This window comes from Colletotrichum aenigma (genome assembly GCF_013390185.1).
Source record: "Colletotrichum aenigma strain Cg56 chromosome Unknown KSG_Cg56_contig03, whole genome shotgun sequence".
NCBI classification, from domain to species: Eukaryota; Fungi; Ascomycota; class Sordariomycetes; order Glomerellales; family Glomerellaceae; genus Colletotrichum; species Colletotrichum aenigma.
The window spans coordinates 1,661,604-1,679,888 of record NW_023500909.1 but is presented as its reverse complement, the minus strand read 5'-3'; the positions used below and the strand labels follow the sequence as shown (position 1 = coordinate 1,679,888).

The 18,285-nt window shown below is 55.4% G+C and overlaps 2 protein-coding genes across 2 annotated transcripts; both read right to left on the bottom strand.

Annotated features, from left to right (window-relative positions):
- Positions 1-2,700: 2,700 nt before the first annotated feature.
- Positions 2,701-4,661, bottom strand: HOY1 (Homeobox protein HOY1; the record flags this gene model as incomplete). Its single annotated transcript, XM_037319685.1, has 3 exons — positions 2,701-3,986; positions 4,038-4,249; positions 4,309-4,661. The coding sequence occupies 3 exons, from the start codon at positions 4,659-4,661 to the stop codon at positions 2,701-2,703; spliced, it is 1,851 nt and encodes a 616-aa protein (XP_037182326.1).
- A 12,011-nt stretch (positions 4,662-16,672) lies between these two features.
- On the bottom strand, positions 16,673-17,979 carry IRC6 (Increased recombination centers protein 6; the record flags this gene model as incomplete). The annotated part of the gene is made up of 3 exons (XM_037319684.1): positions 16,673-17,178; positions 17,252-17,758; positions 17,898-17,979. 3 exons carry the CDS (start codon positions 17,977-17,979, stop codon positions 16,673-16,675), a joined length of 1,095 nt encoding a protein of 364 aa, XP_037181336.1.
- Positions 17,980-18,285: the final 306 nt, after the last annotated feature.

The following is an 18,285-nucleotide window of genomic DNA, read 5'->3' as shown; positions in this document are numbered from 1 at the left end:
TTGCACATTGCACACATCCGCGTTCCGTCTCATTTCCAGATCATCTTCTTCAGGCGGGTACGGAGTACGTTTACTCTTTTTAACAGACGCACTCTGTACGGCATGCGAGGAAAAGGCACACGACACGACTCACAACTCCCGTACGTTCCGGTTCCCAAGTGTGGGCACGGCACGGAGAATTGGCCTATCTGCCGTCCTCACCACACAATGCCGTCTTCATTTCCGCACCTCGGACTTTGATCCCACTCCCAAAATATGCCCAGGAACGTACGAACACCCCTACGCCTAGAAACTCAGTCATCATCGGCCCCCAACAAATCCCCTTGGAATAAAATACACAAACACACCGTTCCTGTGATCGAGTAAGGTCGAAAGAGAGCGCCCTCAGACCTCGTGTTAGTGGGCCACCACCCATCGCCACCTCGCGCCCCCTTCCCCCGTTTCCCCGGCTCGGCCCCCCGCGGCTTTGACACCGTCTCGAGCTTGTCCAACGCCACACACTTTTAGGACGTCGATTTCGACATCGAGAACTTCATGCTAGACACAGGCAGACATGAAGGGGGCCGCAGGATGGCACGACAGTAGATGCTTTTTACCCCTTTTAGCGCTTGCTTAATGCAACGCCGACAGCAAGTGGGATCTGATTTCCCCGAGCCATAGATTCCTCCTACGGATACAATGGCATCTTTACTCATCCAACCTAACCTGGCCTGCGTAGGTCTGTGAGGGATTACTTGATACTACCACCTCCTAACTTAGGCAGACGTATTCTGACACGGTAAGTCAAGCAAAGCAGGCGGTAATGCTCAAGGCGAAAGGCCAACAGATGCATCAGCAGCACAGAGTGATTCAGTAGCCAGCTTACGCGCAGGTAGCATTGCCCGTCAGCACTTGCGCGGCTGCGCCCCGTCCCTCGTGTCTCTTGTGTAACATGTAACGTCTACTATCATCACCTCAGCAGTCATCAGCAGTTATCCGTACTTCCTTATCCAAGCTGAGCCTCGTCACAAAAACGCGGAGTACATAGCATTCACATCTCCAAATACTCAGTGATTCCGCACGTAATCCTACCCGGCCCCCATGCATGTTCCACGTGGCTCTCACCAAAAAGCCGTCTAAAAACAGAAAGTCTCATATCCGTCTGCCATCACTCACTCACCCGGCCGGTACGAACACAGAATCCAAGAAACCAACAAGTCTGGTTCTCTATCCGTACTCGTGGCCCAGCCTGGTCTAGCCTACCTAGCCTACCTAGCCCCGTCCACTGCCAAAAGCGCCCACAGCAAGACCCCAGAAGTGGCAGAGCCTCGCCTCGCCTCGCCCACCGGCTCACGATCCGACTCTGCAATCTCGCATCACGACGCCGTTTCGCCCAAAAAGCAAAAGCAGTACCCATCCGATACATGATCCCTCCCAGCAGATCCCCCAGAACAGCCAGCAGATACCCAGAAAAAAAGGAAACGACGCTTCGGTAGGCGCCGGTAACATCATTTTCCAGAAAACATCGGGATCGTCTTCTCACCATGCACGTTACATCGGTTCAGCCTCCACACCCATGACGATGAGGCGGCGCAGGCAAGCAACCTGGCCGCCGGCCGTGGAGACGTCAAAATCGCTAGTTTTGCAAATCACCCAACTTTACAGATACAGTGTCACAGTCTAGACCGAATGAGAACTTGCAAGTCTTGTAATAGTGGGAAAACAGGGATTTGACGCCCTCTCTCTCTTTGTCTCTCTCAACTCTCGACTCTCTATCGTCATTTACTTACAAGGCCGAACCGCCTCTTTCGAGCAACGGCCGGCCCCAGCCTCTCGCTGCCGAAGCCATACAGCGCGGCGCGGTTTCTTTCCCATTAAACCGCCCCCAAACGTTGTACCCCGGCATCCAACGCACAAAAGCCACCAAGATTTCCCCTGCTCCCCCACGATTCCCATCAAACCAATAAAAAATACCCACAAGAGGAGGTAGACCAAAAAAGTTGTTGTGTGTCGGAGTTGTGTATATCTTTGCGCAAGAAAATTTCGGTTTGTGACTGATTAAGAACCAGGAAAAATCCCAAGCCACCTGGGCTTTCCCCCCATTTTCATCTCCAGACCTGCGGCCAAGACATCTTTGACTCATGAACGATGACAGAAGAAATCGAGTTAAAATAAACAAAATGTGCAGCGCAAGCCAACCAAAGATTTGAAGGGGAAAGAATTATTAGGTGCCATATCGTCGGGTCTCTGCGCGGACCGATACGGCGAAGCACGGTTGTGATGACGAGGTAGGAAAATCGGAAGATCACCCCCTTCGCAACAAAAAAATGAGTTTGTTCGCGACAATAAATGACTCGAAAAATGGTAGAAGTAGATTTCCAAGAAAGTGCAAGTGTACGATCGCTTGTGCCGGACACGCATGATCGAGATACGAATGGAGGTATCGTCATGCAGATTCGTCGTGGCCGATGGATGAAAGTAGAGCAAGAACTAAATCAAGCATCGTATTCATCGGTGTGTCGAAAGTAGACCAAGCGCAACCCATCTGGTATATATCGAGCGCCTCAACGCCAGCTGTGAATAATCAAAGCAAAGCAACTCCGCTCTCCTCCCAAAGGTTTTCGAAGCACGCCGGAGCCTGTATTATGTACGCCATGTCCTGTCCGGAATAATCCCAAACGCCAATTGACTTCAGGCACTGCAGGCCTGAGTCAAAGGCGCTCATTGATGAGGCACATGGGACATGGACTCGGGTGACAATGAGCTAGGGTCAACGTTGTCGAATTGCACCAGCTGGTTCATGTCGAGATCGGCCTGACCTTGCTCGACAAACGCAGGAGAATGAGGGTGCATCGGCAAGTTGATGGTGTGCTTCGAGTACATCTCGTTCAGGCCAGTGCCGTCGTCAGAAACGGCGCAGGACCCGCTGTCGCCCTGGGTGTAGATGTCGGCTGAGGCGGGTCTGCCGAGCATGGACAAAGGAGGCGATTGCTCAACGATGGAGGGCTCGTGGTGGCTGCCGAATGACAGAGGGGAGACGGAAGGCGGGATCATATTGTTTGATGGGTTGGCCATCGGCGACAGGAACGCACTTCCGTAGGGAGTGTTGTAGCTGGAGGTCGGGAGGGGGCTCGGCTCAGGGGGCTGGGAGAAGAACGCAGGGCTCGTGGGGAACTCGGACGGAGAAGCGGTCGTGGCCGACATGGGGTACTGACGCATATCCAGTCCGAAGCCGGCTTGGGTGTCGATTCTCAGGTTGGGGCCGAGGCCACCAGGCTGCTGAGGAACAGGAGCGTGGAGGTAAGGGCCGGGAGTCTGAGGAGCCTGCATCTCGCCAGGCTGCTGGATGTAGAAGGAGGGCATGGGCGTCTGGAGCATGGAGAAGTCGACGGCCATGGGCACGGAACGACTACGCTGTCTCTTGTGGCCAGGACCGCGCATGCCAGGGTGCATGTTGTTGATGCCCCAAGTCTCCTGGAACATACCGATGTGAGGCTGAGCAAAGTTGGGCTGCGAAGAAGGGCGACCGGTGGGCGACACGGGGGCGGACACGGAAAGAGCGTGCTGCTGGTCAATGAAGGGGTGAGGGTTGTTGCGGTTCATGAAAGCCTCCAGGGAGACGAGCTTCGCCAGCTGACCGCTCAGAACCTTGGGGTTGCCGCCAAGGTGGTGAACAAGGCACTGGGACGCCTGCTGGTCCTCAGTGAAGTCGCCGCACTGGAAAAAGCCGCTCGTCTGGGGAGAAGAGTCCATGAAGAAGTTGGGAGGGCGGTTAAGCTCGATGACAATGCCGCCGGGCTTGTTCGGGTCGCCTTCCTGGTTCTCGAGGAAGATGTTCTTGATGTAGGCGAAGGGGTACTCGATCTTGTAACCAGCCTGCTCGTTGTTGATGTAGTAGGTCATGGTGCACTTGTCAGGGGAGTAGAAGATGATGAGATCCATCGTGTTCTGTCCAACGCGAGTCCACTTGCCGATGCTGAGAGAACGACAGGTCAAGTGATGGATCACTGAAGCTGGTTAGTTTAGTTAAGCTTGACTTACGTTTCGGAAGTACTTACAAACTTTGCCCTGGCCGCTCTGGTCGCCACCGAGGAGCATGCTGTTGTGTCCATAGGGCAAGAGTCCGGTGCGGCCGAGGAAAGGACCGCCCAGTCCCTTGCCGGATTCCATCGCCTGCATGGCGAGGTAGGCACGCATGGATTCGGGAATAGAGTCGATGTCTTCACCAGTCTCGAGACTCTTCTTGGCCAAAAGCTTGATCTTGGCACGTCTTTCCAGGGGTCAGCTACGATTCCAAGGGACGCGACTTCAGGGGTCGGAATATCTCACCTGTTCTGGAACCAGATCTGGACAGACCTTTCGGTCATGTTGATTTCCTCCGCTATGCGCTCACGGACGGTAGCCGTGGGAGTGGGGTTCTTGTTGAATTCCAGCTCGAGGGTTGTGAGTTGATCTTGGGTAGCACGTTGTCTCTTCTGGTTCTTCTGCTGCTGGGTGAGGGTGCTCTTGCGAGGCGGGCGCCTTGATTGCGAAGAGGGCGCCTGGCCATTGGTGGAAGTCGGGGAGGGAGTTGAGTTCCTGTTGGCGGAACCGGGAGTCTGAATGGACTCATGGGCGGTGGTCGAGCCGGGGGTCGCGGCGCTGGGGGCAAGAGCCACCGGGTTTTCCACCTCAGTAGCCATGGCTTTCTTTGTTTTCTAATCGGTGATATCGATCGGTATAAAGGAGCAAAGGCGAGGTAGTATCGCTGTGGTGTGGTGCGATGCGATTGTGATCAAGGGACGGAAGCTCGAGGGTCAGGAGATCTCGGTGTAAGTCGCGTCCACGTAGTGATCGGGATGTATGGTGTCGTGTAGACGGGTTCCTCTTTGATGGTAGGTAATAGGTATGAAGGATGTTTGCTGTGAGGCTAGGGAAGGTAAAGAAGGAGCTTTAAGGCAAGGTTGCTAAGGAGCGTGGTCCAGAATCCAGCAGGGGGATCAGGAGATTTGGGATGTGTGAATAGTGTCGGTTCGGTACGAACGAATGTCGAAATTCAACCAGACTTAAGGAACGTAATGGAATACCCGGAAAGGAGTGACGGGATTCAGAGAAGTAGTTTATGGTTGAATTATTCAAGAGAGTGACTGTGAAAAGGAAAAAGGAGTGGGGGAAAAAGAGGAAGAGAGGAAGGGATTGTCGTGAACGACGAGGATGACGATGAGGAGATGATGAGAAGAAGGAGGGATGGGGGCAAGAGAGGAGAAAAAGGAAAAGACATGGACGGGCGAGGCGGCGGGCCCAGAAAAAAAAAGGGAACAGACGAACGAGCGAACGAACGAACGAATGAACCGGTGGCAGCCCACCCTGTCGAGAGGCCAGAGGCTCCTCTCTGGGCTAGGAGGGAGTCGAGAGAGAGCGCGCAGAGAGGTCTCCTCAGTCAGGCACAGGCGCAGGCGCCGGTTCACAGAGAGGCCAGTCCAGTCCAGTCCCGTCCACGTCCCAGGGCCTGGGGCCAAGGGCTACTCAGGAGCGAGCCAGTCCAACGAGAGCGGGCGGGCGAAAGAGGAGGCCAGCCAGGAGCCCCAGGAAGAGGAGTGAGGCGTGTGCGTGAGTGGTGTGGACGAGGGTCGAGGGGGGCGTGTGAGAGTGTGTGAGTGTGGAGTTCACACAGTTGGGAAGACACTGGAGGTAAGGTCGTGGACGACCTCGACGGGGATGGGCCCGACTGGGACGGGGGAGATGCGATACCCTTGTCTGTACTGCGTACTTGTGCCTGTGCCTGTGCCTCTGTGCCTGTGCCTGGTGGGCGAGGGATGGGGAGGGATGGATGGGATGGGATGGGATGGGTGGATGGATGCACTGTGGGTGGATGGGACGAACGAGTTGTGCAGCGGCGGCTCAGCAGTGGCCAGTGGAACATGCAGCCACGGCATGTACACGTAAGTACTTTTTCCTGCTCTGTCGCCCTGTTCAGCCCCGAGAGCCAGGGCCAGGTACTTGGAGGCGTATCGTGGACTGGAGGTGTGGGATGGGACGTGGAGGGGACAGCGCGAGAGGGCAGGAGGGATGGGGCAGGTAAGAAGAGCCACGACGCGGACTGGCTGGAGCTTCCACAGGTTGACGGGGGTCACGTCAGGTACGCGCCGTTTCTCATTGGTCAAGCAAAAGCCACTTCTACCGTCCGCACCTGACCTGCGGCCGATGGACGAACGATACGCAGTACGTATACGTATCCGTTAACTTAGCCCAACCCTGCTCTAGTGGCATCCCCGGTCGCTGTTAGTTTCTGGTGCCCTTTTTCCCTCGTAGCCTCTCACTGTGGCTCCGAGTCTTGAAACTGGCCTCTCTCTCGCTCTCTTTTTTTCTGCCCGCGCCGCAGCAGCACCCCAATTCAGAAGTCAAAAGTGCCACTCGCACACACCCACACACCGCTGTTGGTCCTCGGTCGACAGAAACTGATAGAGATAGATATGCCAGCCAACCAAGAGCCCTGCCGCAGATGCAGATGCAGAGGATGACCGATGCTGATGCCGGGCTATTCCTGGTGTACAGCGGCCATCCTCCAAAGAAAAGGTGGGGGAAGCAGAAACATCGGCGGCAGTGGAAAGTCGGCGACGCGGAGGAAAGCATATCCTTGCACCTCAAGACTCATGGAAAGGGGAGACTCCCGTCCGTACCTGGCATTACCGCAGTACTATGTAGAAGCCAGAGCTTGAGAGACTAACGGACTGTGTACTGCATAGCACCTTATGCTGGACCGTCGGCTTAGCATGAGCATGAAAAAGAGGCGTCGGTCTGGTATTCTGAGCAACGCGCGCCCTCGCACCTGCTCCGTACATCAACGACGCGCCTCGGCTTTTGCCCTATCCTTATTGCCCTGCCTGTCCTGCCTGCCCTGTCCAGTCTTCACCGTCTCTTCAGGTATTCGGACGCAGGCACGAGAGCGGTGGCTAGTGGACAGGCACAGGCACAGGCACTGGTGGCAGGGTCGCGTTTGGTAGGTATCCGCAAAAAGGTTCGTACACTTTCTCGAATACCCCATTCTTTTTGGGGGCGGCCGAGCAGCGACGCGACACTGGCCCTTGGAGGCGTCGGCAGCGGAGGGGTGATGGACCTCTTCAAAGTTCAAGGGCTCCCGTCATCCACTGCTCGCAGTCGGACGCGACAGGAACGGCATTGGATCGCAGAGACTGACACTGACGCTGCCGCTGCCACTGACACATGGGGCATCGCGCGGCTGCCAAAGAGACAGCCCGCTTGGTTTCGTGCGTCAGTGAGCGAAAAAGAGCCCACGGTGGAACGATGGACGGAAGGTCCAGCGCGACTTGTGAATGCGACTGGGGGTTTTGCCTGCGGTTGGTGGGTGGGCTGCATGGACCTTTGGATTGATGCTGGGACCCGTGGGTTCCTGTCAGGCACACAGGGATGATGGGTGGTGGATGACTTTGAACAGACTCTGGGAGGAGGGAGGGGACACTGGAGGGGGGCGATGGGTACGGAATACCCTGCGTCGTCTCCAGAACAGGTCACGTTGAAGACGGCAAGGGGAACAGGAGAGGGCTGACGTTTTCTGAAATTCTGAATACCAGGCGGATACCTCTTGAATCGAGGGTGCCGGGGTCTTTGTCATGCACAAAAGCCGCGGTCGTCTCGTCGGAGCCGTTTGAGCAGGGGCTTGTTTCTACAGGTCCCATCCAAGTACCTTATCCCGTACCAACGGAGTGTCATGTCAGCAGTGGAAAGGGAAAGGGCTTTCCGTCCCGTCATCCCATCCGTCCACCGTCAGTTCCACGTTGCTGTCGTCCCAAGTTTGAAAGTCTGCCAATCCCCTCCTCCTCCCCCCCCCCATCCCATCCCAAGTTCCAAATCCCGACCGTTATCTCGTCCCGACTTAAGACGCAAGGTCTGTGAGGGAAGGTAAGGTGCGGCGTGCCTTACTTGGAGGGAAGGCTGTGACGCGCTGCTGCACCTTCTTCCATCTTAGAAGATCTTATCCGGCCAATCCATCGTCCCTCCTTCCAGGTTCTGACTCCATTCCATCCCGCGCCTTCCAATGACCATCCCATCCTTCCATCCAGCCGTGCGGTGTTGGCGTGCCTGCCTGCCTTCCTCTGCCTAGGTTCCTGTGCCTTCCTGGGCTGGTCCTCCTTCCGTCTCCGTCTCGCTTAGGCAAGGGCAAGGCACGCCTTACTGATGTCGTTGCTGCTGCTGCTGCTACTCTGCCATATGCCTGCCATTTGCACCTCCCGTCCGTCCTTCGCACCTGCACATCAGCAGATCAGCCGGAGAGGAACGACCAGAACTCGTCATGCGCGGCCATCGGAACCATTGATCGGCTGTCAACGGAGCGCGTTCCATCCACCGTGCCACCTCACCCACCTCGGCGGAAAGAGCGACACGACCGACCGAAAACGACGACGACTGGGACCTGCGGAGCTCCAACACTGAACAGCTGTGAGTGAACACTGTGAACGATCCGTTGCACGCACACCAAAGAAGACTGCCGCAGCGATGCTCTGACTGACTGGGTGGGGTCCAGAGAAAACTGTCGGACCCTGGCCCTTGCTCGTTCGTCCAGTCTTCCGTCCGCCTCCAAAGGTAAACTACCCATCCGTATCCGTACCTTACAGGTACCTACGTCGCGTCGTCCAGTCGCGCCTCCCTCCCCCGCCAACTCCAACTCGCAAGTGCCTGCCTGCATTGCATTTGCATTGCAGCACCCCTCACCTTCACAAAAAAAAAAAAAAAAAAAAAAAAAAAAAAAAAAAGGTGTGGAAGCTGCACTTGCGCCTGCAGCGGCCACACATCGGCGCAAGCCTCGCTGCTCGCACTGTCTCGGCTCCGTCCACTCTCTGAAGGCACAATGTCTCTTGTTCCTGGCGATCCATGCCGCCCTTCTGACCTCTCCGCCCCTCCCTCTCACCGGCGATGGCTCACTCACTCGCCTCTCCAACAAAAGTCTAAACAAAGCTCTGTTACCCCGAGACGCGTTTCCTGCTCAAAAAGAACGGCGTCATGTACACAGCCGATACGCCAGATCGAGACGACACCGGACTGTCATGTTGTGCTTCGGCAGACCTGGAAACTCAAACAAAACTACGTAACCCTCTCAACGCTGGCTCAGAGTCTGGGGTCTCGCGATGCACCTCTCGCTTGGTCTTGAACCATTGAACAGCCATTATCCCGGAAACCCACGACAGACGTCGCCTAGTATAGTTACTGTCGTGGACCGTTGCGCCGGCTGATCCTGATCCTGATCCCCCCTTACACGGTACCACACCTCCGTCTGCTGTGTCCGTACCTCTCATACCAATGGTTGGATACGCCACCCACCAACAGCGGCCTTCCTTCCAACGTCGATTTCCCCAACTTGGATCTGCATGTTTCCGTCCTCGCCGTCCTGGTCTTGGAAAGGGGGATCGATGGTGGCAAGTCGTCTCTCTGCTGGTTCGTCGATGCCCGCGCGGCAAACAGTCCTCTGTGCCTTGTACAGCAGCTCGGCATCGGTCAAGCCTCTGGTGTCGTTGCACGTTGCCAGCAGTCAGGCGCCCGCTCTGATGCCGCCGTCCTGCCTTCTTGAGCCTCCACGTTGCGACGGTTCTTCGGATTCGGGACTAGCCTCTGGCCCTGCTCAAGAGGCCAGCCTCGCACTAGCCCTCATGATGAGAGAACCCAGCACCACCAAAACCACCATCTCAGTCGTAAAGCGAAAGGTGCAGAACGCGGCCCACCACTGGTTTGGACGACAGGGGTCTGTCAACATATCGACTGCCCGGCACACAGCATCTGCGTCGACCGGCTCAACGGCTTGATGCCCGTCTAGTGATTGAGGTGGTCATGACGGCGGTTTGCGCGCCATGCAGACAAGCTGTCCAGCTCATGCAGATGCAGCCCATTCACAGCTCTAGGATTCGCTCAACTGTCCGCCACCCACTTGGGCCACGGGCAGGCCTCGGCGCCCATGCCCGCCCCGACCTCTGGCCTCGCTCGGCGTTCTTTGACTGAATGATTGATGGCTCCTTGACTTTGTCAATGCCATGGGGAAATTTCCTGTCATGGCGAACATGCTCGATCAACGCCAAAAAAGCAGGCATTTAATATCTTCCGGAAAGATGCCGAATTCTCAGGCCATCACGTCCCTTTCTCATTCTCTTGGCTGCACTTCTGCAATGAGTGCCGGCAATGAACACCTCAGCAAGTCTATTTGGAAGGGCTTCAAGTTGTTGGCGCGTTCTGGAACCAATGGGCAGGACTCAACTTCCACGAATGGCATGTCGGGGAAAAGGGGTCACGCCAAGCCGACCTATCCCGCCCTAAGCGGACTTGCCCACGCTGACCTCACGTCCGACCTGTCCACGCCATCGAACTGCGAAAACATTGCAGCCAACTATCCCTCTCAAGGGATGGACTGTGATGCGATGCAATGTGATGGGGTCGCTGGGCATCCTCACATACAAACCAGAGACCAACTGTTTCCGCTTCGTTACGTATAAACTGCATGCGAATGCTCGTCGGCTCCCTTGGACGCCCAATCTGCATCTTGTGTACGGAGTCCTTTGCTGGGATCCGAATAACAACGCGCGAAACAGATCATCTGGCCATTCCTCCCGGGCAATCGACAACGAAAGGGATGTCTCAGACAAGGCCCTGTTGGGCGTTACAAAGACTGCTTTACACGCTCGAAGACCTCGCACACACGTCGAGGCGTTCCAACAGAAATCCCAGGCCCAATCCTATCGATCATCGCGCCCACGGCGTGTTGGACAGCCGCATCTGGAAAGAACTTTACGACTGGCTCAGGAATTTTGACCTTTTCTCCCTCCGATGCTCCCGCGTCCTCCGTCAACGGCCGAGGCTTCAGGTTGCATGTATCGTCATTCAAGCAAGCTTGCATCTCCGACCTTGGTCAATGGTGCTGCTGTTGCAGCACTTCTTACCTCGTACCTGCAGAAGCGTCATGCAACCTAGGACACCGCCAGTGTCCCACATACGCCAGAGACACTGTGACACGACGCTAACCATCTTTGACCGTTTAACCGGCTCCATTCAAAACATCTTACCAAGTCCCGTTCGAGATAGGTGGGCCAGTCCCGTTGGTCCTCAGTAGCAGCACCTACAAGAAAACGCTCCAAAATCTCTCAAGGCCAAAACGAACGGACTGGTATCGCATTGCACGGCATAATCGATGGTTCTTGTCAGTGTTAATCAAACCTGGCATCGCGAGAAGCTTGGGCTTTCACAATGTATTCGGTCTGACCACAGTGAGTGATGTCGACTGCGCTGAACTAGTTCCGACTGAAGTCAAGATCGGACGAACTTTTCATCTGCTAAGCAACCCGTCGAAGCCCATAGCCGCCGGCCCCTCTTCGACTGCGTCCGTACTTGCAGGCGGAACATTCCCTTCGCGCACGCCTCCTTGCGCCACTAACTTTGAGCTGGTTGCTCTAGGCGGTTGCAAGGTGCTTCACGATGCCCGAAATAGTAACATGAGTTTCGAGATGGCGGACAATCATAGCATCACAGCCGCAGGTGCCCGCTTGTTTTGACTTAGCCACCGGTCTTCTTAAGCTGCGCAGCCCCGGTCAACTCAGCTGCATGACCTTCACCTAACACTTCACGTTCTTCCACCGGGCAACGAACGTCTTGCTTGCCAGCATGCGAGACTCGCAGAGAAGTCAATTTTCGAGTTTCTGGTCACAACCAGGCAACGCCTCGCCTCCATCAACGCCACACCGACAAAACCAAGGTTCCGGAGCAGGCTCCTTCTGGAGGCAAGAGAATACGCATCGGGCACTGTGTCCGTCGCGCATGACGGATCGGCTCCGTTTTCCACAATAAGTCTCGCGGATCTGCATAACGCGCGACAGCCAACACAGTGTTGGAGGAATGTTGAAAACTGTCTCAAAGTCAGTCAGCGTCAGGGTTCCAGGTTGTCTTCAACAAGACCCGCTTTTACCCCTGAACGTTGGCGTCGGTACCTTGCAGCTTTGCAGGGCGTTGCGGCTAACCCAGCCAGTCTCGCGTCGCTTGCAAGGATCTTCACAAAACGAAGCCCATCATTGGGCAATCCCGCTCGAGCTTGGCTAAGATAGGGATAGCCAAAGATCGCCGATGGAATGCCTCGTCGGGTTAGTGAGGGGGGCCACTACCGCAGTCAGGAACCTCAGGCAAAGGGAACATTCAGATACGGAGGGGTGGTGCTCAAACTTCGTTGAGCCTCCCCCCTGTCTTCCACGCTTCCCACGCCTCTGTCTCCCACTCAAAATCCACTTGGTCAGCCTCCGGCGTGCTTCTTTCATCTGATCTTTTCTCTTCCCGCTTCTGGCTCTCGACTCCAGTTGTACCTAGTTCCGGTCCGCGTCCGGCCCCATTTAACAACTGTCAAACTAGACAGCGACTGGGCTTCCTCCGCAGAGAATCAGCCAAGCACCCTGGGGAAAGACGGGATACGGCGGTTAGCGCTCGAACGGGACTGCGGCGCCGCATAAAGGAGAAGGGCAAACAGCAACACGATGACAAGAGGCATTCAGAGTACCGTGCGTTGTTGGTGGGAGATCGTCGTTTTGCAGCCGCCTCGGGGCCAACCAATTCAAACATTTCTGCTACTGACTCAGCCACAAGCTCCGACGACGGTCAGTCATCGCATATGAATCCGACCGACCGGCTTTCCTAGCAGCATCCACCACCGCCTACCTGGCCTGTCGACCCGCCGCCCTTCGTGATTGAAATTCGTAAAACCGCTACGGGACTCTTCAAAGAAGGTGTCCGGGGTCCGTTGCTTCCGTCGCCAGCATCACCGGACCAAACCTCTCGTGGCCTGTCCGGTGAAATGTTCCAGAAGAACCATCGAACATTGCGAACCTGAGGTCCCTGGCCGCCTGCCCTAGTGTGCCCCTCCCCCTATCTGAGGGCCCTGCTGGGCGACACCTCGCTAGCCAGGAGCCCTTGAAAGGTCGGCTCGTCTGTCTGGACCCTTCATGATAACACGCAAGATTGCCGCACGAGGTAGACGAGACGATGGATAGGCGAGATGTGTCTCTGGCATCATGTGTCGCAGCATCTGTGGCACAACTAATCCGTCATGTCAGACACTGTGAGGGTCGACCGTTGAGAGCTTGTCATCATAAGTCTATGTTCAACTTTAGGGTGTCTGCCTTGCCTCTCGTTTGGCACTACAGCTGACATCCAGAGACGTGAATCAGCACCACTTCTCGGCCGATAGCGAATCCCTGGACACAGCAACGCAGGCAACTACGAAGTAACACTGACAACACAATTGAGCATGAAGTGCTTTGTAGACAAACCACGAATATCGATTGTAAGGCCAAGAAAACAGGGCGTCCCAACTGTCATGCAGTCCGCTCCCCTACCCCCGAGCTGCATGACCACGGACCACACTTGATCCAATGAGCAAGTTACTGAAGCCCGGCCACTCGTGGAGGCATGAATGATCATCGCAGCCCTCCGACACTTCCATCAACAGACGCGTGTGGACGCGTTTCTATGTTTTCTCTCCGCACGAAAGGCGGTTGCAGCAGAAACATCTATGTAAACAGGCACATGTACCCGATTTCTTCGTTACGAGATGCATCTTCTTGTCGTTCCGAAGACATTAGACAACGAAACTCGCCGCCCTGGTCGATTTGAGGCATCGTGCGTATGGTCAGTGTGCCGTTCTGGGGTCGCTCGGTTCTCGACCCCGAGAAAACTGGCGAACCCTCATGCGCAATCTATGGGCAATCGACGTGGCAGCATGGCAGCATGGCAGCATCTCAGTCGCGCACGGAATCCTCAGCGTCAAGAAATCGAACAGGGCCACCAAAACTGCCGTGACACCGGGCCAAGCATTCCCAATTGAGTTTGCTGAAACTGCTCCGGGTCTTCGCTTCTTTGACAAGCATTGCAGGCATCGCGGAGAAATTTCCGAGCGAGCCCAGCACCCCGCTGCGAGAGAGAAATCAGTGAGGAAAGACGCACCAGTCATGCGTCGACACCGCTCCGCCGCATTGTCTTTTGCGATTCGTGGCGGCAGAACACTTCACGACTCCTCTGCCGTGCTTGGGCCTCCAGCATGACAAAGAGAGGGAGGAACCACACATCGGCATTGCGGCGGCGGGCCCCCTCAGCAGAGGCTATGCCGGAACGTTCCCTGCGCACTTTCTGTCTGCGACGTCGTGCACCATTCCCTCCGTACGAGATCGCACAAGGGGTTGCCAAAGATCGGCGCTAGCGTTCGTCTGATGTTCCCGGGCCTCACCGAGACGGGGCCCCTGGCCGGTCTACCGATGACAGCTTTACCGGGACGGAGCCTGTTCGCCGAAGGGAGAGGGCCTTTCGGTCTGGATTTTTCCTTCCGGGCTAACCCAGCTTGACCGACTCGAATCGTCCGAACACGCGCCTGGCACTGACTCGGCGCCACTCCTTCACATACACTTGGACAGGTCCCAACCAAAGAGACGTGACGATGACTGACCCGGCCGTCAGGTTACATGATGCACCCGGCTTCCCGATACACGGTCCGCCGAACTCTCAGATATATCAAGTAGTGGATCACCCTACATATTGAGGTCAACAAGGACAACCGTAACTTTGTCTCTTTACAATCCGGGTCTTTTGAGGGTCTGTTGCGCTGCCCCCAACACGACGAGATCGTCCGAACTCCAACAAAATATATGACTGGATTGGCATTTACATTAAACCCTATAGTGGATGGGGCTGGCCTAAGGGAGTCTGAGATGCTCGGAACCTACCGAGCCATTGGTGCTTGTGGGCACGTTGGTTGCGGCCTGGCATAAGGTTGTGTATTAGAGGTATCGTTCTCGACCTTTTTAGGAGGCAATGCGAGACCTTCGGGCTATTGGCTTTCGGCAATGTCGACGTCGTCCAGGGGGGCGGGCGGGCTGAGGGGCGCGGATGCCACGTCGGCATCTACGCGGATAGCTCCTTTTTGTGAACCATGGGCAGTGTGAATACGAATGGAACTAACAAAATTTACTTGTGAAACACCCAGATAGTATGTCGGTATGACTTGGGGTAAGTTGAACGGTGCCTTCAGCCGTCACAACAATGAATCTTCCCACTCGTGAGCATGTAGAGGAGCGACAGATGAATATCCCGAGTGTGTGTGCGCTATAGACTATAAACATGCGCACTTTTGACCTCACCCGGAGCGAATTGCCAAATTTACAGCCTGGCCTGCGGCCGAAAAGATCTCCCGTCCTTCGAATGTGGCGCACACATGAGATAGGTCAAAAAGACCAGCAGCACAATGTCCGTCTAAATCACCATGAAGTCCCAGAAGAATTGATGCGTGTAACAAGTAATCAAAATAAAGTCTTTGGACTTAATGCCATGTCACATAAACCTGCCTCCTAAACAATGTGAAAAGGACGTCGTTTGCAATTGGGCCTGGCCCTCTCAAAATTACCTTTGTCCAACTATCTCATTGCGATAATTGGCCCATCTAGCCACCTTTCTTTGCCCCAAGGGTTCCAGCTCATGTGGTCTCGTGGATTCGGTATGAGCTGTTATGAGAGAGATAGTCCTCGATATCGACGGCGGCGGCTTCACTGGATACGGTGCTTCTTTGCTGTCGAAAATGGTGTGTAATGCGACTTAACCGAGTTCAAATTTGAGCACGTATACTTGCCATGGTCAGAAGCGGCTCTTCTCTTAGTCAACGGGAGATAGGTCTTGAGATGTTTGGACTGCGTCGTGGAGGGGTGGGCGTTGGGATGTCTGGTATTTAAACAGCCTAGCCTGACCTTTTGGTTACTACGAAGTCACAATCTCGGTGATCAGGTGTCCCTGGGGTACTTACAAATGAGCTTTGCAACTTTGACATCAGTTGTCGACAAGTTCCTCAGCCTCCTCGCAATGATGATGATTTCACTCCTGTCCGGATTTGATTGTCGTCACCTCGCGGCTCCGACGTCTTGGAGGTATTCACCGCGTGTGGTTTGGGTAGGGAACTGATTACGCGCGGGTTGTCCTGATCTTTCTGAGAATCTTGGTGCCTTCAAAACGTATTCCTTATTATGCACCTCCAGACACAATTCAGCTCACGCCAGGTTACTCGATCACTCTAATCCGACCAACAGCCCTCCAAATTCCTAGCCTCTCAAATGCTCTTTGTAGACGGGCTGTGAATCATTTTATACTCTCTTAGCGGGTCAAGAAGCATTTCGTATGGGACGTATATGATTTATCCTCACTCTGTAAGCTCAGATAGAGAATACTTATGTATGAAACTTTCTTTGGTCAGTGATTTGGTGTTGAAGAGTATCCAGCTTTCTCAGAGATATTTTACTAGACTTGATTAACGCCTAAACTAGTTGAAATCCTGAGGGATCAAATCTCGGGGACAGAATTGGACAGGAACAAGCAAAACATGCTTGTACTGACGCAGTACTCAAAGCATAGTCTGTAGATGAAAGAAACAGTCCACTAATACACATAAGTTCGTCGGAGGATTCGTCAGTAAGTTGACGCTGCGGGAGGCTCCATACATTGACGTATTACGGTCAGGTTCTTACCTGTTGAGCGAAGGATGTCATAGATTCCATATCACGGCAGTGCCATCGCCAACGCTCTTTGTTGTTTTCTTCATCCTAGTTTCCTTCCATGTATGATTATTATCTATCATTGTCAGAGCAAGCCCCGTCCTCACAACGACTTGCCGCCCCCCTTCAAAATCACCAACCAACTACAATCACAACTCCTTCATCACCTCACTCACAGCCTTCTTGGCCATCCTCCTCTTCTGCTCCTCAGGCATCCCCGCGCTCATGTCCCTGACAGCCTGCAACTTGCGCATCATCCCCTCCAGCTTCTCAATCTCCTCGGCATCAAGCCTCTCCTCCTCATCGCCCGCTGCCGTCTCCTTTTCCGCTGCGTTCTTTGAAGCCTCGCCATCCTTCTTCTCGTCACCCTTCTTGCCCTCGTCCTCGTCATCGGCTTGCTGCTGCTGCTCCTGCTCCAGGTTCCAGATCGCCTTCTTCAGCCCCTCGAAATCAGCCCTGTCGAACCCGAAATCGAGACTCTCCGGGTCAAAGTCGAACTCGTCGTCGTCTCCGTCAGCAAGTGGTCTGGGTTTGCGCGGCAGGCCCGCCATCTCCGCCTCGGCGTCCTCAAGGTCCGAGTCGACGTCCGGCCCGGCGTCGGCGGCCCAGTCGTTTGATTCCAGCGCCTCCAGGACTCGTGGGATGCCCATTTTTTCTGGGGATCTTGGTTAGCCTTCAGCTTTCTGACCTTGATGAAGGATAGGTGGCAACGAAAGGACAAAACAAACCTCCAAACTCGTTCCGCCCATCATCCTTCTTGCCCCCGCGCACCTGCACAAACTCCAGCCCCCACTCGGCGCACAGCTCCTCCCACTCCTCTGCGTCGCCCTCGCCGACGCCGATCCCCAGCCCGACGCCCTCCCACGCCCACCCGCCGAGCCCCTCGCGCACGACCTTGCCGACTTCCGAGATGAGCGCGCGGGTTTCGTCCGCGGTAGGCGGCGCGGGAGCTGCTGCTGCGGCTGGTGGCGGTGATGATGATGATGATAGTGCAGCTGCTGCTGTCGTGGATGAAGAAGGCGGCGGCAGGGCGAAGACGACGGCCAGACCGCCCAGCACGGAGAGGACCTCCTTCGCCTCGGGGGACAGGAAGGAGGCGGACCACTCGGCGGGCGAGGTGATGAGGTCCAGCCAGATGGGCACCTGAGCGGTATAGTAGCTCGTCTTGATGTCGAGGAGGTGCGTCGTGCCGGCCAAGGATGTTGAGGCTGGTTCCGGGACAGCGCCGGTGAGGTCTGCGATGCGTATTAGCCATTATGCCTCATAGCCAGCCATCTGACAGAGTGTGTCGTGAAGCTCATATGTGCCAGCTCTCTCTTGCTTGAGCGCATGGCGGGGTGATAAGATAGGCTGTTTTCGGACGAGGTTGCGCACCTTTGATTACCCTGCTGAGATGCTGCGTCGACTCGGCCAGCGAGACGGCCAGCACTCGGCGTGGATTCGAGACCTCCGCCATGCTTGTGCGTATGTTTCTATGAGCTTGGTGAACTGACGTGGAATGGAATGCAGCGTTGAGAGGTTGAATGTGACAGTTTGGGGCCCAAAGTATCGGGACGGGAGTCCCAGCTTACCTAAACGCCGGAGGACGGGCCCTGCGCTAAGCGGGTGCGGGGCGCCGAGCGGATGCTACGGACCCTGAAAACGCTCCAGTGTGTAAGACCACCCGGGACGGGAGATGCGGGCATCTTCTTTCAGCATCTCACACATTGGACATCTTCTCTGCATTGACACGTTGCACTTGTACCGCACGACTGAGAAGTGG